The sequence below is a fragment of the Oncorhynchus kisutch genome, linkage group LG30, assembly GCF_002021735.2.
Source record: "Oncorhynchus kisutch isolate 150728-3 linkage group LG30, Okis_V2, whole genome shotgun sequence".
NCBI classification, from domain to species: Eukaryota; Metazoa; Chordata; class Actinopteri; order Salmoniformes; family Salmonidae; genus Oncorhynchus; species Oncorhynchus kisutch.
In genome coordinates this window covers 47,168,651-47,192,732 of record NC_034203.2, presented here as the reverse complement: position 1 = coordinate 47,192,732, position 24,082 = coordinate 47,168,651, and the positions used below count along the sequence as shown (strand labels likewise).

Genomic DNA, 24,082 nt, shown 5'->3' with positions numbered 1-24,082 from the left:
CGGCTATGTCTGGTATCAGTATGTCAGAGTATCATATGTCATAGTATTAGTATGCCATGGAGTGTCCAGTGATGGTATCAGTATGGTATCAGTATGTCATGTATCAGTATGGTATAGTAGATGTTCATGGTTGAGTATGTCGATGGTATCAGTATCGTCATGGTATCAGTTTAAGTGTTAGTATGTCATTGTATCCAGTATGTTATCAGTAGTCATAGTAGCAGTATGGTATCAGTATATCTTATGGTGACTCAGATGCCAATGGTATTAGTATGGCACATGGGTATTAGTTATGTCATGGTATCAGTATGTCATAGTATCAGTATGGTATCAGTATGTCATGGTATCAGTATGTCATAGTATCAGTATGGGTATCAGTATGTCATGGTATCTATATGTTTATGAAACAAACTATCAGTTATGGTATCAGTATGTCATGGTATCAGTATGCCATGGTATCAGTATATTCATATTATCAGTATGGTATCAGTATGTCATGGGTATCAGTATGTCATGGTATCAGTATGTCATGGTATCAGTATGTCATAGTATCAGTATGGTATCAGTATGTCATAGTATCAGTATGCTATCAGTATGTCATGGTATCAGTATGTCATGGTATCAGCATGGCATCAGTATGTCATAGTATCAGTATAGTATCAGTATGGTATCAGTATGTCATGGTATCAGTATGTCATAGTATCAGTATGTCATAGTATCAGTATGTCATAGTATCAGTATGTCATGGTATCAGTATGTCATAGCATCAGTATGTCATGGTATCAGTATGATATCAGTATGTCATGGTATCAGTATGTCATAGTATCAGTATGTCATAGTATCAGTATAGTATCAGTATGTCATGGTATCAGTATGTCATGGTATCAGTATGTCATAGTATCAGTATGTCATGGCATCAGTATGTCATAGTATCAGTATAGTATCAGTATGTCATGGTATCAGTATGTCATGGTATCAGTATGTCATAGTATCAGTATGTCATGGTATCAGTATGATATCAGTATGTCATGGTATCAGTATGTCATAGTATCAGTATGTCATAGTATCAGTATGTCATGGTATCAGTATGTCATAGTATCAGTATGTCATGGTATCAGTATGTCATAGTATCAGTATGTCATGGTATCAGTATGTCATAGTATCAGTATGTCATGGTATCAGTATGTCATGGTCTGGGAGGCAGTAAGTACACAGACAACACCAGAACAGTCTTCAACCTAATGTCTTAAATCTGTACAACCTTCAGCCCCACTAGCATACAGAGCAGCACACTGACCTTGGCACTCTGTAGCGCGGCCTGGTAACTAGAGGGTCTATAGTACATCCTCTGGGCTACCTCAGTGTGGATGTCTCCCAGGAACAGCTCTTCAACCATGTGGTCCAAGTTATGATGAGGGTACTGTTTCTCCACACGCAGCAGCTGCAGGAGAAGAAGAAGAAGAATGATTCATAGACATATAACTCAAAACGCGTTTTATTCTGTGGTCCAACGTACTCTCATGTCTAACAGAAAGCCACACTGCAACTCCCCCATGGTCAGTATCTAGAGGTTAAGTGCCTTGTTCAAATGGTTACTGGTGGATATTGATGCCAGCAACCCCCTGGTTGCCAGTCCCATTGCATATTATTTTCTAGTCGGGAATGGGATTTGAACCGTCGACCCTCTGGTTACTAGTCCTCCTCACTAACCTGTAGCTCGTGTATGGAGAAGTTGATCTCTCTGGAACAGTCACAGCCCTCCTCGTTCCACAGCTCATAGCTGACGTTGGGTTCCCAGGGTGCTTTGATCCTCACGGTGCCCGGACAGCTCTGGTTTAACCTCTGGCTCAGGTCCCTGGCCACGGCCGCGCTGTGACACACCACCTGGGTAGTGGGATGAACACACACTGACTGACCAGGGCTTGAATTAACACACTGACTGACCTGGGCTTTAAAACACTGACTGACCTGGGCTTTAATTAACACACTGACTGACCTGGGCTTTAAAACACTGACTGACCTGGGCTTTAATTAACACACTGACTGACCTGGGATTTAAAACACTGACTGACCAGGGCTTGAATTAACACACTGACTGACCTGGGCTTTAAAACACTGACTGACCTGGGCTTTAATTAACACACTGACTGACCTGGGATTTAAAACACTGACTGACCAGGGCTTTAATTAACACACTGACTGACCAGGGCTTTAATTAACACAGTGATGGACCAGGGCTTTAATTAACACACTGACTGACCTGGGCTTTAATTAACACACTGACTGACCAGGGCTTTAATTAACACACTGACTGACCAGGGCTTGAATTAACACACTGACTGACCTGGGCTTTAATTAACACACTGACTGACCAGGGCTTTAATTAACACACTGACTGACCAGGGCTTGAATTAACACACTGACTGACCTGGGCTTTAAAACACTGACTGACCTGGGCTTTAATTAACACACTGACTGACCTGGGATTTAAAACACTGACTGACCAGGGCTTTAATTAACACACTGACTGACCAGGGCTTTAATTAACACAGTGATGGACCAGGGCTTTAATTAACACACTGACTGACCTGGGCTTTAATTAACACACTGACTGACCAGGGCTTTAATTAACACACTGACTGACCAGGGCTTGAATTAACACACTGACTGACCTGGGCTTTAATTAACACACTGACTGACCAGGGCTTTAATTAACACACTGACTGACCAGGGCTTGAATTAACACACTGACTGACCTGGGCTTTAAAACACTGACTGACCTGGGCTTTAATTAACACACTGACTGACCTGGGATTTAAAACACTGACTGACCAGGGCTTTAATTAACACACTGACTGACCAGGGCTTTAATTAACACAGTGATGGACCAGGGCTTTAATTAACACACTGACTGACCTGGGCTTTAATTAACACACTGACTGACCAGGGCTTTAATTAACACACTGACTGACCAGGGCTTGAATTAACACACTGACTGACCTGGGCTTTAATTAACACACTGACTGACCAGGGCTTTAATTAACACACTGACTGACCAGGGCTTGAATTAACACACTGACTGACCTGGGCTTTAAAACACTGACTGACCTGGGCTTTAATTAACACACTGACTGACCTGGGCTTTAAAACACTGACTGACCTGGGCTTTAATTAACACACTGACTGACCTGGGATTTAAAACACTGACTGACCAGGGCTTGAATTAACACACTGACTGACCTGGGCTTTAAAACACTGACTGACCTGGGCTTTAATTAACACACTGACTGACCTGGGATTTAAAACACTGACTGACCAGGGCTTTAATTAACACACTGACTGACCAGGGCTTTAATTAACACAGTGATGGACCAGGGCTTTAATTAACACACTGACTGACCTGGGCTTTAATTAACACACTGACTGACCAGGGCTTTAATTAACACACTGACTGACCAGGGCTTGAATTAACACACTGACTGACCTGGGCTTTAATTAACACACTGACTGACCAGGGCTTTAATTAACACACTGACTGACCAGGGCTTGAATTAACACACTGACTGACCTGGGCTTTAAAACACTGACTGACCTGGGCTTTAAAACACTGACTGACCTGGGCTTTAATTAACACACTGACTGACCAGGGCTTTAATTAACACACTGACGGACCAGGGCTTTAATTAACACACTGACTGACCTGGGCTTTAACACACTGACTGACCAGGGCTTTAATTAACACACTGACTGACCAGGGCTTTAATTAACACACTGACTGACCAGGGCTTTAATTAACACACTGACTGACCAGGGCTTTAATTAACACAGTGATGGACCAGGGCTTTAATTAACACACTGACTGACCTGGGCTTTAATTAACACACTGACTGACCAGGGCTTTAATTAACACACTGACTGACCAGGGCTTGAATTAACACACTGACTGACCAGGGCTTTAATTAACACACTGACTGACCAGGGCTTGAATTAACACACTGACTGACCTGGGCTTTAAAACACTGACTGACCTGGGCTTTAATTAACACACTGACTGACCTGGGCTTTAATTAACACACTGACTGACCAGGGCTTGAATTAACACACTGACTGACCTGGGCTTTAAAACACTGACTGACCTGGGCTTTAATTAACACACTGACTGACCTGGGATTTAAAACACTGACTGACCAGGGCTTGAATTAACACACTGACTGACCTGGGCTTTAAAACACTGACTGACCTGGGCTTTAATTAACACACTGACTGACCTGGGATTTAAAACACTGACTGACCAGGGCTTTAATTAACACACTGACTGACCAGGGCTTTAATTAACACAGTGATGGACCAGGGCTTTAATTAACACACTGACTGACCTGGGCTTTAATTAACACACTGACTGACCAGGGCTTTAATTAACACACTGACTGACCAGGGCTTGAATTAACACACTGACTGACCTGGGCTTTAATTAACACACTGACTGACCAGGGCTTTAATTAACACACTGACTGACCAGGGCTTGAATTAACACACTGACTGACCTGGGCTTTAAAACACTGACTGACCTGGGCTTTAAAACACTGACTGACCTGGGCTTTAATTAACACACTGACTGACCAGGGCTTTAATTAACACACTGACGGACCAGGGCTTTAATTAACACACTGACTGACCTGGGCTTTAACACACTGACTGACCAGGGCTTTAATTAACACACTGACTGACCAGGGCTTTAATTAACACACTGACTGACCAGGGCTTTAATTAACACACTGACTGACCAGGGCTTGAATTAACACACTGACTGACCTGGGCTTTAATTAACACACTGACTGACCAGGGCTTTAATTAACACAGTGATGGACCAGGGCTTTAATTAACACACTGACTGACCTGGGCTTTAATTAACACACTGACTGACCAGGGCTTTAATTAACACACTGACTGACCAGGGCTTGAATTAACACACTGACTGACCTGGGCTTTAATTAACACACTGACTGACCAGGGCTTTAATTAACACACTGACTGACCAGGGCTTGAATTAACACACTGACTGACCTGGGCTTTAAAACACTGACTGACCTGGGCTTTAAAACACTGACTGACCTGGGCTTTAATTAACACACTGACTGACCAGGGCTTTAATTAACACACTGACGGACCAGGGCTTTAATTAACACACTGACTGACCTGGGCTTTAACACACTGACTGACCAGGGCTTTAATTAACACACTGACTGACCAGGGCTTTAATTAACACACTGACTGACCAGGGCTTTAATTAACACACTGACTGACCTGGGCTTTAATTAACACACTGACTGACCAGGGCTTTAACACACTGACTGACCTGGGCTTTAATTAACACACTGACTGACCTGGGTTTTAACACACTGACTGACCAGGGCTTTAACACACTGACCGACCTGGGCTTTAACACACTGACTGACCAGGGCGTTAACACACTGACTGACCAGGGCTTTAATTAACACACTGACTGACCAGGGCTTTAATTAACACACTGACTGACCTGGGCTTTAATTAACACACTGACCGACCTGGGCTTTAACACACTGACTGACCAGGGCTTTAACACACTGACTGACCTGGGCTTCAATTAATACACTGACTGACCTGGGTTTTAACACACTGACTGACCAGGGCTTTAACACACTGACCGACCTGGGCTTTAACACACTGACTGACCAGGGCTTTAACACACTGACTGACCTGGGCTTTAATTAACACACTGACTGACCTGGGTTTTAACACACTGACTGATCAGTGCTTTAACACACTGACTGACCAGGGCTTTAATTAACACACTGACTGACCTGGGCTTTAACACACTGACTGACCTGGGCTTTAACACACTGACTGGCCAGGGCTTTAATTAACACACTGACTGACCTGGGCTTTAATTCACTGACTGACCAGGGCTTTAATTAACACACTGACTGACCAGGGCTTTAACACACCGACTTACCTGGGCTTTAACACACTGACTGACCAGGGCTTTAAGACACTGACTGAGCAGGGCTTTAACACACTGACTGAGCAGGGCTTTAACACACTAGTAAATCCATCTAGTTGAGCAAGGAGTTTTACACTCACTCACTCTCTCTCACACACACACACACACACACACACACACACACACACACACACACACACACTAAAACACCCCCCTACCTGTGTGTGGTGAAGCTGGTAGTCAGCCTCTGTTCCTCCTCTGATGATCCAGGAGGCCTGTCTGAGCCTCAGCCGTCCCCGGACCACCAGGGTGTAGGTGGGGGTGGTGCAGTGGTTGTCCCTGTAGTAGAACTGATTGGCCTGGAATGTGTTGTTGGGGAAGAACTGGTACGACCGCGTCAGGAACTCTGGGCCAGGACGTACCTCACAGCTGGCAGACGGAGAGAGAGGTGGATGGGGAGTGGAGTTAGAGAAGTGGATGGGGGAGAGGAGTTAGAGAGAGGTGGATGGGGAGAGGAGTTAGAGAAGTGGATGGGGGAGAGGACTTAGAGAGAGGTGGATGGGGAGAGGAATTAGAGAGAGTTGGATGGGGAGAGGAATTAGAGAGAGGTGGATGGGGAGAGGTGTTAGAGAGAGATTGATGGGAGAGGACTTAGAGAGAGATTGATGGGAGAGGACTTAGAGAGGTGGATGGGGAGAGGGGTTAGAGAGGTGGATGGGGAGAGGAGTTAGAGAGGTGGATGGGGAGAGGAGTTAGAGAGGTGGATGGGGAGAGGAGTTAGAGAGAGGTGGATGGGGAGAGGAGTTAGAGAGAGGTGGATGGGGAGAGGAGTTAGAGAGAGGTGGATGGGGAGAGGACTTAGAGAGGTGGATGGGGAGAGGAGTTAGAGAGGGGGATGGGGATGGGGAGAGGAGTTAGAGAGAGGTGGATGGGGATGGGGAGAGGAGTTAGAGAGAGGTGGATGGGGAGAGGAGTTAGAGAAGTGGATGGGGGAGAGGACTTAGAGAGAGGTGGATGGGGAGAGGAATTAGAGAGAGGTGGATGGGGAGAGGAATTAGAGAGAGGTGGATGGGGAGAGGTGTTAGAGAGAGATTGATGGGAGAGGACTTAGAGAGAGATTGATGGGAGAGGACTTAGAGAGGTGGATGGGGAGAGGAGTTAGAGAAGTGGATGGGGGAGAGGACTTAGAGAGAGGTGGATGGGGAGAGGAATTAGAGAGAGGTGGATGGGGAGAGGAATTAGAGAGAGGTGGATGGGGAGAGGTGTTAGAGAGAGATTGATGGGAGAGGACTTAGAGAGAGATTGATGGGAGAGGACTTAGAGAGGTGGATGGGGAGAGGGGTTAGAGAGGTGGATGGGGAGAGGAGTTAGAGAGGTGGATGGGGAGAGGAGTTAGAGAGGTGGATGGGGAGAGGAGTTAGAGAGAGGTGGATGGGGAGGGGACTTAGAGAGGTGGATGGGGAGAGGACTTAGAGAGGTGGATGGGGAGAGGAGTTAGAGAGGGGAAGGGGGATGGGGAGAGGAGTTAGAGAGAGGTGGATGGGGATGGGAGAGGAGTTAGAGAGAGGTGGATGGGGAGAGGCATTAGAGAGAGGTGGATGGGGAGAGGCATTAGAGAGAGGTGGATGGGGAGAGGTGTTAGAGAGAGCTGGATGGGGAGAGGAGTTAGAGAGAGGTGGATGGGGAGAGGTGTTAGAGAGAGGTGGATGGGGAGAGGAGTTAGAGAGAGGTGGATGGGGAGAGGAGTTAGAGAGAGGTGGATGGGGAGAGGAGTTAGAGAGAGGGAGATAGAGAGAGGACTTAGAGAGAGGAGTTAGAGAGGTGGATGGGGAGAGGAGTTAGAGAGAGGGAGATAGAGAGAGGACTTAGAGAGAGGAGTTAGAGAGGTGGATGGGGGAGAGGTCTTAGAGAGAGGTGGATGGGGAGAGGAATTAGAGAGAGGTGGATGGGGAGAGGACTTAGAGAGAGGTGGATGGGGAGAGGACTTAGAGAGAGGTGGATGGGGGAGAGGACTTAGAGAGAGGTGGATGGGGGAGAGGACTTAGAGAGAGGTGGATGGGGAGAGGAATTAGAGAGAGGTGGTTGGGGAAAGGAGTTGGAGAGGTGGATGGGGAGAGGAATTAGAGAGAGGTGGATGGGGAGAGGAATTAGAGAGAGATGGATGGGGAGAGGACTTACAGAGAGGTGGATGGGGAGAGGACTTTAAGAGATGGATGGGGAGAGGACTTAGAGAGAGGTGGATGGGGAGAGGACTTTAAGAGATGGATGGGGAGAGGACTTAGAGAGAGGTGGATGGGGAGAGGAGTTAGAGAGAGGTAGATAGAGAGAGGAGTTAGAGAGAGGGAGATAGAGAGAGGTAGATAGAGAGAGGACTTAGAGAGAGGAGTTAGAGAGGTGGATGGGGGAGGACTTAGAGAGGTGGATGGGGGAGGACTTAGAGAGGTGGATGGGGAGAGGAGTTAGAGAGGTGGATGGGGGAGAGGTCTTAGAGAGAGGTGGATGGGGAGAGGAATTAGAGAGAGGTGGATGGGGAGAGGACTTAGAGAGGTGGATGGGGAGAGGACTTAGAGAGAGGTGGATGGGGGAGAGGACTTAGAGAGAGGTGGATGGGGGAGAGGACTTAGAGAGAGGTGGATGGGGAGAGGAATTAGAGAGAGGTGGTTGGGGAAAGGAGTTGGAGAGGTGGATGGGGAGAGGAATTAGAGAGAGGTGGATGGGGAGAGGAATTAGAGAGAGATGGATGGGGAGAGGACTTACAGAGAGGTGGATGGGGAGAGGACTTTAAGAGATGGATGGGGAGAGGACTTAGAGAGAGGTGGATGGGGAGAGGACTTTAAGAGATGGATGGGGAGAGGACTTAGAGAGAGGTGGATGGGGAGAGGACTTAGAGAGAGGTGGATGGGGAGAGGGCTTAGAGAGAAGTGGATGGGGAGAGGAATTAGAGAGAGGTGGATGGGGAGAGGAATTAGAGAGAGGTGGATGGGGAGAGGACTTAGAGAGAGGTGGATGGGGAGAGGACTTAGAGAGAGGTGGATGGGGAGAGGACTTAGAGAGAAGTGGATGGGGAGAGGAATTAGAGAGAAGTGGGTGGGGAGAGGACTTAGAGAGAGGTGGACAGCGAGAGTAGTTTGATTTCCCTAAAAACGTCAAGAACAATGTGCTTGGCTACAACGTGCCTTTGATGGAGTCCCGGCCCCAGTGTCACTCTGTTGCGATGAGGTTAGGATTGGAGCTAGTGTTAGTTTTACCTGGTAGAGACCCAGTGACCCTCTATGTTGGGGGGCATCTGGACGGTGATCCGGGCCCCGTGGTGGAGATGCTTCAACTTGTGATGACACTGGGAGTGTTTCGCAGGACGACCAAACATCTTCTCCAGGGACAGCAGGCGGTTGGAGCGGCCCTCTGAGTAGTTGTGGGACGACCCCTCACCCAAACCTAAGAGAGACAACAGTTAAAGTAATTGTCCAATGAAAATCTCACTTTTTATAGTTCATATTCAGTTAACTTACACCCAAATAATACTGTGGCCAAAGCATATATTTGAGAAGAAAGGGGAAAAAAACACTTTTAAAACCTCAAACTCGTATCTCAAACATACTGTTATAAAAATGCTTGCTATTTCCTCATAGAACAGGATATCATGTCGGCTCATTGAGCTGACCAATCAGCCGTTTACCTTTCATTAATATTATCGATGACCGGTGTCATGGCGTTGGCCTGTGGGTAAGGTTTATGACCCCCCCCCCCCCATAAATACCTTTCTCCCCTCCGTCTCTCTCTTGACTCTACAGAAGGACTCTTGAAGAGCCTTTGTTAAACATAGAGAGTCTGGGAACATCAAAAGGTACTCCACCACGGGGCCCGGATCACCGTCCAGATGCCCCCCAACATAGAGGGTCACTGGGTCTCTACCAGGTAAAACTAACACTAGGGGGAAGGAACCATATTTTGGTTATAGAACCAGTGGTAATTATGCGTTGGTACTTAATGAATATGATGTCAGTTCGGTTGGCGTCTGAGACATTATGACTGATGACAGGACCACATAAACTGTATCTTGGAAAGTCTACACATTATAGTTATCAGATTCACATGGAATTATTGTGCAATTTAAATGTTTAAATATGAAACTATTTGTGAAAAGATTAAATGTAATTTTAGCTTCCAAATGAGAGAATTGGGTTTTCATAAGGTTAGAGCTCTGCTCAATCAGTGGCCCGCCCCTGTGAAGAGACATGGGTTATAAACTATGAAACACACCCTTCTCCCTCCACTATATAAGCCCTTGACGAAAATGTAACCTCCGGTTCCGAGGACGTGAGGACGACGGTCCCACGTTGAAAAGGACTAACATGTCAACTACAGAACGAAGCTAAGCTAGCCGTGTCAAGGAGATCACTTTGGACTTCACAGATCTCCTCTCTCCGCCAGCGAATGTATCTCTGTCTGTCTGGTTTGCACCAGCAGCCCACCAGCAGCCCATTCACGTCACCCCAAAGCTTCACGTTTTAATGTCACAAATATAAATAAATACCTTTCTTGCAATCTCAACAATACAGTAATCAATAATAATATAGGGGCGGCAGGGTAGCCTAGTGGTTAGAGGGGAGGGGCGGGAGGTAGCCTAGTGGTTAGAGTGGAGGGGCGGCAGGTAGCCTAGTGGTTAGAGTGGAGGGGCGGCAGGTAGCCTAGTGGTTAGAGTGGAGGGGCGGCAGGTAGCCTAGTGGTTAGAGTGGAGGGGCGGCAGGTAGCCTAGTGGTTAGAGTGGAGGGGCGGCAGGTAGCCTAGTGGTTAGAGTGGAGGGGCGGCAGGTAGCCTAGTGGTTAGAGTGGAGGGGCGGCAGGTAGCCTAGTGGTTAGAGTGGAGGGGCGGCAGGTAGCCTAGTGGTTAGAGTGGAGGGGCGGCAGGTAGCCTAGTGGTTAGAGTGGAGGGGCGGCAGGTAGCCTAGTGGTTAGAGTGGAGGGGCGGCAGGTAGCCTAGTGGTTAGAGTGGAGGGGCGGCAGGGTAGCCTAGTGGTTAGAGGGGAGGGGCGGCAGGTAGCCTAGTGGTTAGAGGGGAGGGGCGGGGCGGCAGGTAGCCTAGTGGTTAGAGGGGAGGGGCGGCAGGTAGCCTAGTGGTTAGAGTGGAGGGGCGGCAGGGTAGCTTAGTGGTTAGAGGGGAGGGGCGGCAGGTAGCCTAGTGGTTAGAGGGGAGGGGCGGCAGGTAGCCTAGTGGTTAGAGGGGAGGGGCGGCAGGTAGCCTAGTGGTTAGAGGGAGGGGCGGCATGTAGCCTAGTGGTTAGAGTGTAGGGGCGGCAGGTAGCCTAGTGGTTAGAGTGTAGGGATGGCAGGTAGCCTAGTGGTTAGAGTGTAGAGGAGGCAGGTAGCCTAGTGGTTAGAGTGGAGGGGCGGCAGGTAGCCTAGTGGTTAGAGTGTAGGGACGGCAGGTAGCCTAGTGGTTAGAGTGTAGGGGCGGCAGGTAGCCTAGTGGTTAGAGTGTAGGGGCGGCAGGTAGCCTAGTGGTTAGAGTGTAGGGATGGCAGGTAGCCTAGTGGTTAGAGGGGAGGGGCGGCATGTAGCCTAGTGGTTAGAGTGTAGGGACGGCAGGTAGCCTAGTGGTTAGAGTGTAGAGGAGGCAGGTAGCCTAGTGGTTAGAGGGGAGGGGCGGCAGGGTAGCCTAGTGGTTAGAGAGGAGGGGCGGCAGGGTAGCCTAGTGGTTAGAGTGTAGGGACGGCAGGTAGCCTAGTGGTTAGAGTGTAGAGGCGGCAGGGTAGCCTAGTGGTTAGAGTGTAGAGGCGGCAGGTAGCCTAGTGGTTAGAGGGGAGGGGCGGCATGTAGCCTAGTGGTTAGAGTGGAGGGGCGGGGCGGGAGGGTAGCCTAGTGGTTAGAGGGGAGGGGCGGCAGGTAGCCTAGTGGTTAGAGGGGAGGGGCGGCAGGTAGCCTAGTGGTTAGAGGGGAGGGGCGGCATGTAGCCTAGTGGTTAGAGGGGAGGGGCGGCAGGGTAGCCTAGTGGTTAGAGTGGAGGGACGGCAGGTAGCCTAGTGGTTAGAGGGGAGGGGCGGGAGGTAGCCTAGTGGTTAGAGGGGAGGGGCGGGAGGTAGCCTAGTGGTTAGAGTGGAGGGGCGGCAGGTAGCCTAGTGGTTAGAGTGTAGAGGTGGCAGGGTAGCCTAGTGGTTAGAGTGTAGAGGTGGCAGGGTAGCCTAGTGGTTAGAGTGTAGAGGTGGCAGGTAGCCTAGTGGTTAGAGTGTAGAGGTGGCAGGTAGCCTAGTGGTTAGAGTGGAGGGGCGGCAGGGTAGCCTAGTGGTTAGAGTGTAGAGGTGGCAGGTAGCCTAGTGGTTAGAGTGTAGAGGTGGCAGGTAGCCTAGTGGTTAGAGTGGAGGGGCGGCAGGGTAGCCTAGTGGTTAGAGTGTAGAGGTGGCAGGTAGCCTAGTGGTTAGAGTGTAGAGATGGCAGGTAGCCTAGTGGTTAGAGTGTAGAGGTGGCAGGTAGCCTAGTGGTTAGAGTGTAGAGGAGGCAGGTAGCCTAGTGGTTAGAGTGTAGAGGAGGCAGGTAGCCTAGTGGTTAGAGTGGAGGGGCGGCAGGTAGCCTAGTGGTTAGAGTGGAGGGGCGGCAGGTAGCCTAGTGGTTAGAGGGGAGGGGCGGCAGGTAGCCTAGTGGTTAGAGTGGAGGGGCGGCAGGTAGCCTAGTGGTTAGAGTGGAGGGGCGGCAGGTAGCCTAGTGGTTAGAGTGTAGAGGTGGCAGGTAGCCTAGTGGTTAGAGTGTAGGGGCGGCAGGTAGCCTAGTGGTTAGAGGGGAGGGGCGGCATGTAGCCTAGTGGTTAGAGTGTAGGGGCGGCAGGTAGCCTAGTGGTTAGAGTGGAGGGATGGCAGGTAGCCTAGTGGTTAGAGTGGAGGGGCGGCAGGTAGCCTAGTGGTTAGAGTGGAGGGGCGGCAGGTAGCCTAGTGGTTAGAGGGGAGGGGCGGCAGGTAGCCTAGTGGTTAGAGTGGAGGGGCGGCAGGTAGCCTAGTGGTTAGAGTGGAGGGGCGGCAGGTAGCCTAGTGGTTAGAGTGTAGAGGTGGCAGGTAGCCTAGTGGTTAGAGTGTAGGGGCGGCAGGTAGCCTAGTGGTTAGAGGGGAGGGGCGGCATGTAGCCTAGTGGTTAGAGTGTAGGGGCGGCAGGTAGCCTAGTGGTTAGAGTGGAGGGATGGCAGGTAGCCTAGTGGTTAGAGTGTAGGGGCGGCAGTTAGCCTAGTGGTTAGAGTGTAGGGGCGGCAGTTAGCCTAGTGGTTAGAGTGTAGGGGCGGCAGGTAGCCTAGTGGTTAGAGTGGAGGGGCGGCAGGTAGCCTAGTGGTTAGAGTGGAGGGGCGGCAGGTAGCCTAGTGGTTAGAGGGGAGGGGCGCCATGTAGCCTAGTGGTTAGAGGGGAGGGGCGGCATGTAGCCTAGTGGTTAGAGGGGAGGGGCGGCATGTAGCCTAGTGGTTAGAGGGGAGGGGCGGCATGTAGCCTAGTGGTTAGAGGGGAGGAGCAGCATGTAGCCTAGTGGTTAGAGGGGAGGGGCGGCATGTAGCCTAGTGGTTAGAGGGGAGGGGCGGCATGTAGCCTAGTGGTTAGAGGGGAGGGGCGGCATGTAGCCTAGTGGTTAGAGGGGAGGGGCGGCATGTAGCCTAGTGGTTAGAGTGGAGGGGCGGCAGGTAGCCTGGTGGTTAGAGTGTAGAGATGGCAGGTAGCCTAGTGGTTAGAGTGTAGAGGTGGCAGGTAGCCTAGTGGTTAGAGTGTAGAGGAGGCAGGTAGCCTAGTGGTTAGAGTGTAGAGGAGGCAGGTAGCCTAGTGGTTAGAGTGGAGGGGCGGCAGGTAGCCTAGTGGTTAGAGTGGAGGGGCGGCAGGTAGCCTAGTGGTTAGAGGGGAGGGGCGGCAGGTAGCCTAGTGGTTAGAGTGGAGGGGCGGCAGGTAGCCTAGTGGTTAGAGTGGAGGGGCGGCAGGTAGCCTAGTGGTTAGAGTGTAGAGGTGGCAGGTAGCCTAGTGGTTAGAGTGTAGGGGCGGCAGGTAGCCTAGTGGTTAGAGGGGAGGGGCGGCATGTAGCCTAGTGGTTAGAGTGTAGGGGCGGCAGGTAGCCTAGTGGTTAGAGTGGAGGGATGGCAGGTAGCCTAGTGGTTAGAGTGTAGGGGCGGCAGTTAGCCTAGTGGTTAGAGTGTAGGGGCGGCAGTTAGCCTAGTGGTTAGAGTGTAGGGGCGGCAGGTAGCCTAGTGGTTAGAGTGGAGGGGCGGCAGGTAGCCTAGTGGTTAGAGTGGAGGGGCGGCAGGTAGCCTAGTGGTTAGAGGGGAGGGGCGCCATGTAGCCTAGTGGTTAGAGGGGAGGGGCGGCATGTAGCCTAGTGGTTAGAGGGGAGGGGCGGCATGTAGCCTAGTGGTTAGAGGGGAGGGGCGGCATGTAGCCTAGTGGTTAGAGGGGAGGAGCAGCATGTAGCCTAGTGGTTAGAGGGGAGGGGCGGCATGTAGCCTAGTGGTTAGAGGGGAGGGGCGGCATGTAGCCTAGTGGTTAGAGGGGAGGGGCGGCATGTAGCCTAGTGGTTAGAGGGGAGGGGCGGCATGTAGCCTAGTGGTTAGAGTGGAGGGGCGGCAGGTAGCCTGGTGGTTAGAGTGTAGGGACGGCAGGTAGCCTAGTGGTTAGAGTGTAGGGGCGGCAGGTAGCCTAGTGGTTAGAGTGTAGGGACGGCAGGTAGCCTAGTGGTTAGAGTGTAGGGGCGGCAGGTAGCCTAGTGGTTAGAGTGTAGGGACGGCAGGGAGCCTAGTGGTTAGAGCGTTAGACTAGCAACCGAAAGGTTGCAAGTTCAAACCCCCGAGCTGACAAGGTACAAATCTGTCATTGTGCCTTTTGGTAAACTCCAAGCAGGTTGTCATGTGCCTTTTACTGAGGAGTGGCTTTTACTGAGGAGTCCGGGCTCTTGCTGGGCCACTCAAGGACATGCAGAGACTTGTCCCGAAGCCACTCTTGCGTTGTCTTGGCTGTGTGCTTAGGGTCGTTATCCTGTTGGAAGGTGAACCTTCACCCCAGTCTGAGGTCCTGAGCGCTCTGGAGCAGGATTTCATCAAGGATCTCTCTGTACTTTGCTCCGTTCATCTTTCCCTCGATCCTGACTAGTCTCCCAGTCCCTGCCGCTGAAAAACATCCCCACAGCGTGATGCTGCCACCACCATGCTTCAACGTAGGGATGGTGCCAGGCTTCCTCCAGACGTGACGTGTAGCCCCAGCATACACGTCAGGCCAAAGAGTTGAATCTTGGTTTCATCAGACCAGAGAATCTTGTTTCTCATGGTCTGAGAGTTTTTAGGTGCCTTTTGGCAAACTCCAAGCAGGTTGTCATGTGCCTTTTACTGAGGAGTGGCTTCCATCTGGCCACTCTACCATAAAGGCCTGATTGGTGGAGTGCTGCAGAGATGGTTGTACTTCTGGAAGGTTCTCCCATCTCCACAGAGGAAATCTGGAGCTCTGTCAGTGACCATCGGGTTCTTGGTCACCTCCCTGACCAAGGCCCTTCTCCCACGATTGTTCAGTTTGGCCGGACGGCCAGCTCTAGTTAGAGTCTTGGTGGTTCCAAACTTCTTCCGTTTAAGAATGATTGAGGCCACTGTGTTCTTGGGGACCTTCAAAGCTACAGAAATGTTTTGGTACCCTTCCCCAGATCTGTGCCTCGACACAATCCTGTCTCTGAGCTCTACGCACAATTCCTTTGATGTCGTCGCTTGGTTTTTGCTCTGACAGTCACTGTCAGCTGTGGGACCTTATGTAGACAGGTGTGTGCCTTTTCCAAATCATGTCCAATCAATTGAATTTACCACCAGGTGGACTCCAATCAAGTTGTAGAAACATCTCAAGGATGATCAATGGAAACAGGATGCACCTGAGTTGAATTTCGAGTCTCATCGCAAAAGGGTCTGAATACCTATGTAAATGTGATAGGTCAGCGTTTTTATTTTAATAAATGTACAAAAAATTCTTAAAAAACCTGTTTTCGCTTTGTCATTATTGTGTACAGATTGCTGTGTTCAAATTTTTTTTAATAAACTTTTTTTTATTTTTAATAAGGCTGTAAAGTAATGTGATGTCATTATGGGGTATTGTGATGTCATTATGGGGTATTGTGATGTCATTATGGGGTATTGTGATGTCATTATGCGTTATTGTGATGTCATTATGGGGTATTGTGATATCATTATGGGGTATTGTGATGTCATTATGGGATATTGTGATGTCATTATGGGGTATTGTGATGTCATTATGGGGTATTGTGATGTCATTATGGGATATTGTGTGTTGATTAATGATTATTTTATTTTATTAAATCCATTTTAGAACAAGGCTGTAAAGTAACAAAATGTGGAAAAAGGGGAAGGGGTCTGAATACTTTCCGAAGGCCCAGTACGTATGTAAACACTTTCTTATCCAGAAATCCGTTAGTCGGAATTACTGCATGTTGAAACACAGCTTTACTGGCATGTGAATGAATGTGAGGTGAACTGTTAAGGTCTACAGTACAAACGCCTGACACACATATGTACACACACACACACACACGCACGCACGCACGCACAGACACAAACAGACACCACACAGACGCACACACACATGCACGCACGCACGCACGCACAGACACACACACACACCACACAGACACACACAGACACCACACAGACGCACACACACACACACACACACGCACGCACGCACGCACAGACACACACACACACACACACCACACAGACACACACACACCACACAGACACACACACACACACACACACACGCACGCACACACACACACACACGCGCGCGCACGCACGCACAGACACACGCACAGACACACACACACACACACGCACGCACAGACACACACACACACACACCTCCATCAAAGATTCAGATAAGGTATTCAATGGGATTTCCTCTCAATGACAAGAGGATGGAAACACAGGGCTCAGGAGACCATCAGATTCTGAGGTAAAACAGACATCCTTCTACTACAGCCAAACCTGGGAGGAACAACCTTATCATACGCACACACGCGCACACACACACACACACACACACCACACAGACGCACACACACACACACACACACACCACACAGATACACGCTACAGCCAAACCTGGGATGATGGAGTCCTATGAATCAGGTATGGTGGATTACAGATTACAGTCCAGCTGATCTGGAGAAGGAGAAAACCGCTCTGGTCGGCCTTGGTCGAAGGTAGTGCACTATGTAGGGAATAGGCTGCCATTGGGGACACAGCCCTTATCTGGACCAGGAGGAATCTGCTGGGATGTTATACAAATAGAGACTGAATCAGAGGAACACTTTCCTAGAATGGGGCCCTACTGCAGGATGGGGACCTACTGCAGGATGGGGACCTACTGTAGAATGGGGACCTACTGTAGAATGGGGACCTACTGTATAATGGGACCTACTGTAGAATGGGAACTTACTGTAGAATGGGAACTTACTGTAGAATGGGGACCTATTGTATAATGGGGACCTACTGTAGAATGGGACCTACTGTAGAATGGGGACCTACTGTAGAATGGGGACCTACTGTATAATGGGGACCTACTGTAGAATGGAACCTACTGTAGAATGGGGACCTACTGTAGAATGGGGACCTACTGTAGAATGGGGACCTACTGTAGAATGGGGATTACTGTATAATGGGGACCTATTGTAGAATGGGAATCTACTGTAGAATGGGAACCTACTGTAGAATGGGGATCTACTGTAGAATGGGGACCTACTGTAGAATGGGGACCTACTGTAGAATGGGGATCTACTGTAGAATGGGGATTACCGTATAATGGGGACCTACTGTATAATGGGGATTACTGTATAATGGGGTCGTACTGTAGAATGGGGTCCTACTAGAATGGGGTCCTACTGTATAATGGGGACCTACTGTATGATGGGGACCTACTGTAGAATGGGGTCCTACTGTAGAATGGGGTCCTACTGTATAATGCGGACCTACTGTAGAATGGGGATCTACTGTAGAATGGGGATTACCGCATAATGGGGACCTACTGTAGAGTGGGACCTACTGTAGAATGGGACCTACTGTGGAATGGGGACCTACTGTAGAATGGGGACCTACTGTAGAATTGGGACTACTGTAGAATGGGACCTACTGTATAGTGGGACCTACTGTAGAATGGGGACCTACTGTAGAATGGGGACCTACTGTAGAGTGGGGATTACTGTAGAATGGGGATTACTGTAGAATGGGACCTACTGTAGAATGGAACCTACTGTAGAATGGGGACCTACTGTAGAATGGGACCTACTGTAGAATGGGGCCTACTGTAGAATAGGGATTACTGTAGAATGGGGACCTACTGTAGAATGGGGATTACTGTAGAATGGGACCTACTGTAGAATGGGAACTACTGTAAAATGGGGACTACTGTAAAATGGGGACTACTGTAGAATGGGGACGTACTGTAGAATGGGAACCTACCATAGAATGGGAACTACTGTTGAATGGGGACTATCGTAGAATGGGGATTACATATAATGGGGACTTACTGTAGAATGAAACCTACTGTAGAATGGGGATTACTGTAGAATGGGGACTACCGTAGAAGGTGGACTACTGTAGAATGGGACCTACTGTAGAATGGGGACTACTGTAGAATGGGACCTACTGTATAACGTGACCTACTGTTGAAGGTGGACTACTGTAGAATGGGACCTACTGTAGAATGGAACCTACTGTAGAATGGGACCCAATCAAAGGATCAGAGAATGAATCTAGAGCTGAAAGCATAAGCTACAGCTAGCTAGCACTGCAGTGCATAACATGTGGCGAGTAGTTAACTCAACGAGAGAGAGAAACAATAGTTGAACAGTTTTGAACAAATTAATTCCTTAAAAAATGCAGGAGAAGCAAGAGAGATATTTCATGTTTTTCACTTTAGCCTACTCAAACACCTGGCTCAAACAGAGAAGATGTAAGGACAGACGCTGGGAGACGAGAAGCAAGTACAGGGAGTGAACATTTAATAAACAACGGACAAGAAACAAACAAGGACTGCGTCTGGACAGGGGAAAACACAACGACAATAATGCTGACACGGAGAACAAACTAAGGAGCAGACAGATAGAGGGTAAATCAACAAAGTAATGGAGTCCAGGTGAGTCCAATATTGTGCAGATGCGCGTAATGATGGTGACGGGTGTGCGTAATAATGGGCCGCCTGGCGTCCTCGAGCGCCAGAGAGGGGGAACGGGAGCAGGTGTGACAGAGGGATGTTATGTTAGCTAGCTGGCTATGGCTATCCAACACTGGAACTCTTCCAAGTCAAGGTAAGCTTTTGGTTTTATTCATTTATTGCCACTGGGACCCGCTGGTGTAACTGCTATACTGCATGCTAACTGTACTGCATGATTGTAGCAGGTTTACTAATGTGTTAGTTTTAGTAGCTATGTTGATTTGACATTAGCTAATATGGTGAAAATGATGTAGGCTGTGTGTAGCAGTTAGCGGTTATGATATGAAGGTTTGGCTTGGAAAGTTTTTTTTGCCTGGTCACAAGTCCACAAGCGAAGGGAAAAGGTGAGAGGAGGAGAGGGCGTAGATACGAGAAGGAATTATCCAACGATCAAAGGGATCATGCTGTTTGTATGTGGCTGCTATGAAAGGGAACTGGTTTTTACGTGCGATCAGGGGTGTATTCATTCCACAGATTCTGTTGAAAAACATTTCTTAAAACTTTTTATGGCTGGGAGGCGCTCTTTCCACGTTCGGATGAAAAGCGTGCCCAGAGTAAACTGCCTGCTATTCAGGCCCAGAAGGTAAGATATGCATATAATTAGTACATTTGGATAGAAAACACTCTGAAGTTTCTGTCAGTATCACAGAACTCATATGGCAGGCGAAAACCTGAGAAAATTCCAACCAGGAAGTGGGAAATCTGAGGCTTGTAGTTTTTCAAGTGATTGCCTATCCAATATACAGTGTAAATTTGGTCCGATTGTACTTCCTAAGGCTTCCACTAGATGTCAACAGTCTTTAGAACGTTGTTTCAGGCTTCTACTATGAAGGGGGAGAGAATAAGAACTGTTTCAACCAGTGGTCTGGCTGAAAGCCTTTAGTTTAGTTACACACTGGGATTCCTGGGAGTGCATTCCGATGAAGATCATCAAAGGTAAGTACTTTTGTTGTGGACTTTTGTTGACTCCACAACATGGTGGGTATCTGTATGGTGGCTGAGCGCTGTACTCAGATTATCGCATGGTGTACTTTTGCCGTAAAGCTTTTTTGAAATCTGACACAGCGGTTGCATTAACTCCTTAAACGGAAGGAAACGGAACGAAACTGGGATAAACATACCTGAATTTGTCCAATAGAAACTCTTGTTTGCAACTGTTGGACTAATGATTACACCCTAGATCAGCTAGATGCAGGCAAGATTGTGCAAGGTGGTATTGAATGTGTCAATGTCTGTCACCCTCATGACTCAAATTTCTCTCGACCATTCGTTGGCTAGGTTGTAGCAACCTAACGATGGGGTATAGAAGAAAATGTGAGTATCATGTAGTAGCCTAAACCTATCGCTGTTACATTGAACTGGGTGAATGGGATATGAATGACAGTAGCCTAAACCTATCGCTGTTACATTGAACTGGGTGAATGGGATATGAATGACAGTAACCTAAACCTCTCGCTGTTACATTGAACTGGGTGAATATGAATGACAGTAACCTAAACCTGTCGCTGTTACATTGAACTGGGTGAATGGGATATGAATGACAGTAACCTAAACCTGTCGCTGTTACATTGAACTGGGTGAATGGGATATGAATGACAGTAACCTAAACCTGTCGCTGTTACATTGAACTGGGTGAATGGGATATGAATGACAGTAACCTAAACCTGTCGCTGTTACATTGAACTGGGTGAATATGAATGACAGTAACCTAAACCTATCACTGTTACATTGAACTGGGTGAATGGGATATGAATGACAGTAACCTAAACCTATCGCTGTTACATTGAACTGGGGGGGGCGGGGGAGGGAGGGGGGGGGGGGGGGGGGTAGCCCACGAGTCTTTCAATCATCTGCAAGTGAATTGCGCTTTTCAGATGACTTCAGATCAGAGTGTGAACATGTGTTGATATTCTTTGCGAGTTAGTGAGTTATTAGCCCAGTTATAGATAAATATAGGTCAGAAATGGGGAGTTATTGCTTCCTACAAGAGCACAAAACGTGTAGACTACTTTTCAAACTGCCAGTTAGGTAAACAGCTTATGTTAATTTAATAAAAGGGGCAGTGTTGTATTTCGAGACAGTCTTGAACATGTAAATAAGTCAACATGGTCTAATTAATTCATTTTATTTTGTAAAGTGGTTTCATGCATCATTTCTTGCATCAAACACTTTCACACCAAGGGGGAAACACTTTCACACCAAGGGGGGAACACTTTCACACCAAGGGGGAACACTTTCACACCAAGGGGGGGAACACTTTCACACCAAGGGGGAAACACTTTCACACCAAGGGGGAACACTTTCACACCAAGGGGGGAACACTTTCACACCAAGGGGGTACCACTTGCACACCAAGGGGGAACATTTTCACACCAAGGGGGAACACTTTCACACCAAGGGGGAACACTTTCACATCAAGGGGGGAAGACTTTCACACCAAGGGGGGAACCACTTTCACACCAAGGGGGGGAACACTTTCACACCAAGGGGGACACACTTTCACACCAAGGGGGGAACACTTTCACACCAAGGGGGGGAACACTTTCACACCAAGGGGGAAACACTTTCACACCAAGGGGGAACACTTTCACACCAAGGGGGGAACACTTTCACACCAAGGGGGAACCACTTGCACACCAAGGGGGAACACTTTCACACCAAGGGGGAACACTTTCACACCAAGGGGGGAAGACTTTCACACCAAGGGGGGAACCACTTTCACACCAAGGGGGGGAACACTTTCACACCAAGGGGGGGAAATTCTCACACCAAGGGGGGACACACTTTCACACCAAGGGGGAAACACTTTCACACCAAGGGGGAAACACTTTCACACCAAGGGGGGAACACTTTCACACCAAGGGGGGATCACGTTCACACCAGGGGGGAACATTTTCACACCAAGGGAAAACACTTTCACACCAAGGGGGAACACTTTCACACCAAGGGGGAACATTCTCACACCAAGGGGGGATCATTCTCACACCAAGGGGGGACACTTTCACACCAAGGGGGAACACTTTCACACCAAGGGGGAAACATTTTCACACCAAGGGGGAAACACTTTCACACCAAGGGGAAAACACTTTCACACCAAGGGGGAACACTTTCACACCAAGGGGGAACACTTTCACACCAAGGGGAAAACACTTTCACACCAAGGGGGGAACACTTTCACACCAAGGGGGAAACACTTTCACACCAAGGGGGAAACACTTTCACACCAAGGGGGAAAACACATTCAAAGAATTTTATACAAAATATCTATTTTGATCAAAACTACACATAATTACAGCAATCTCACCTATGTCCATATTTGTCCTCCTCAGAATGATGTTAGCGCTGTATCTGTGTGTGTGTGTGTGTGGGGGGGGGGGGGGGGGGTTCTTTCATGTAGAAGTCCATAACCCTTCCTTCATTAGTCCTATATCTAAAGCCACTGCTATCCGAGGCCGAATGGCAGGCTGTTTCCTCTTCTGTTTAAAAACTAGGCTTTCTCCTCCTCCTCCTCCTCTACCAATCATTTCCCATTGGTTTCTATCTAAATCAAAGAGAACCACAGAGCTCCTAGCAGAGATCCAAACCACAGTGAACATTTCCAATTGGCCCACGTAGTTTGGCCCAGCACCACCATTGAGCTAACACAACTGGGACCCCTGCCTGGCTGGGCTGGAGCTGGAGGACTCCACATCTGTTGTGAACGTTGGCTTTGAGAACTCCTCCGACATCATCATATATCTCAGACGACGTCGGTTTATATTCTATCCAAATGGATAATGAAGTACCTTGGATTGGACCCTACCTGGCAAACCGCTCCTACCAGGTGACGCGGAGAGGATCTGTGTCTGCTCCTCGTACTCTCGCTACTGGTGTCCCCCAAGGGCTCGGTTCTAGGCCCTCTACTCTCTCTACACCAAGTCACTCAGCTCCGTCATATCCTCACATAGTCTCTCCTATCACTGCTATGAGGATGGACCTCTCCTCTACTCTCTCTACACCAAGTCACTCAGCTCTGTCATATCCTCACATGGTCTCTCCTATCACTGCTATGAGGATGGACCTCTCCTCTACTCTCTATAGACCAAGTCACTCAGCTCTGTCATATCCTCACATGGTCTCTCCTATCACTGCTATGAGGATGGACCTCTCCTCTACTCTCTATAGACCAAGTCACTCAGCTCCGTCATATCCTCACATGGTCTCTCCTATCATTACTATGAGGATGACACTCAGCTACTCTCATGTCACCCCACTCCTCCTCACACTACACTGGCTCCTATTTGAAGCTCACGTCCACGTTGCTTACCTTTGGAGCAGCAAGAGGAACTGTCCCTCCCTACTTTCAGGCTATGCTCAAACCCTACACCCCAACCTGAACACTCCGTTCTGCTACCTCAGATCTCTCCTAGATATCTTATTAAGATGAATACATTCACTTTAAGTCGGCTCTGGATAAAAGTGTCTGCTAAATTACAAAAATGTTTTAAAAAATATGTCAATGTCGAACAATCCTGGTGTGGAAAGCTCTTAAGAGACGTACCCAAAAAGACTCACAGCTGTAATCAATGCCAAATGTGATTCTAACATGTATAGACTCACGGGGTTGAAACCAAGATATATGAGTGTTTTATGGTGGTACAGACCAGAAGGTAGAAGGTAGACCAGAACTGCAACTCTGTTGGCCTGCAACTAATCCAGAACACTGCAACCCGCCTGGTTTTCAACCTTCCCAAGTTCTCTCATGCCACCCCACTTCTCCTCACACTACACTGGCTTCTAGTCGAAGCTCACATCCATGTTGGTTACCTACAGAGCAGCAAGAGGAACTGTCCCTCCCCACTTTCAGGCTATGCTCAAACCCTACACCCCAACCTGAACACTCCGTTCTGCTA

At 48.8% G+C, this 24,082-nt stretch overlaps 1 protein-coding gene across 1 annotated transcript in view; it reads right to left on the bottom strand.

Moving 5' to 3' along the window:
- Positions 1–1,246: 1,246 nt before the first annotated feature.
- The window catches only part of LOC109885965 (protein APCDD1-like), a 25,163-nt gene continuing 2,327 nt past the window's right edge, over positions 1,247–24,082 (bottom strand). Inside the window, exons 2-5 of the mRNA XM_031810130.1 lie at positions 9,229–9,415; positions 6,199–6,409; positions 1,711–1,884; positions 1,247–1,441 (exon numbers count right to left, since the gene is read on the bottom strand). Coding sequence (XP_031665990.1) covers positions 1,247–1,441; positions 1,711–1,884; positions 6,199–6,409; positions 9,229–9,415 — 767 coding nt within the window. The remainder of the gene's footprint in view (positions 1,442–1,710; positions 1,885–6,198; positions 6,410–9,228; positions 9,416–24,082) is intronic.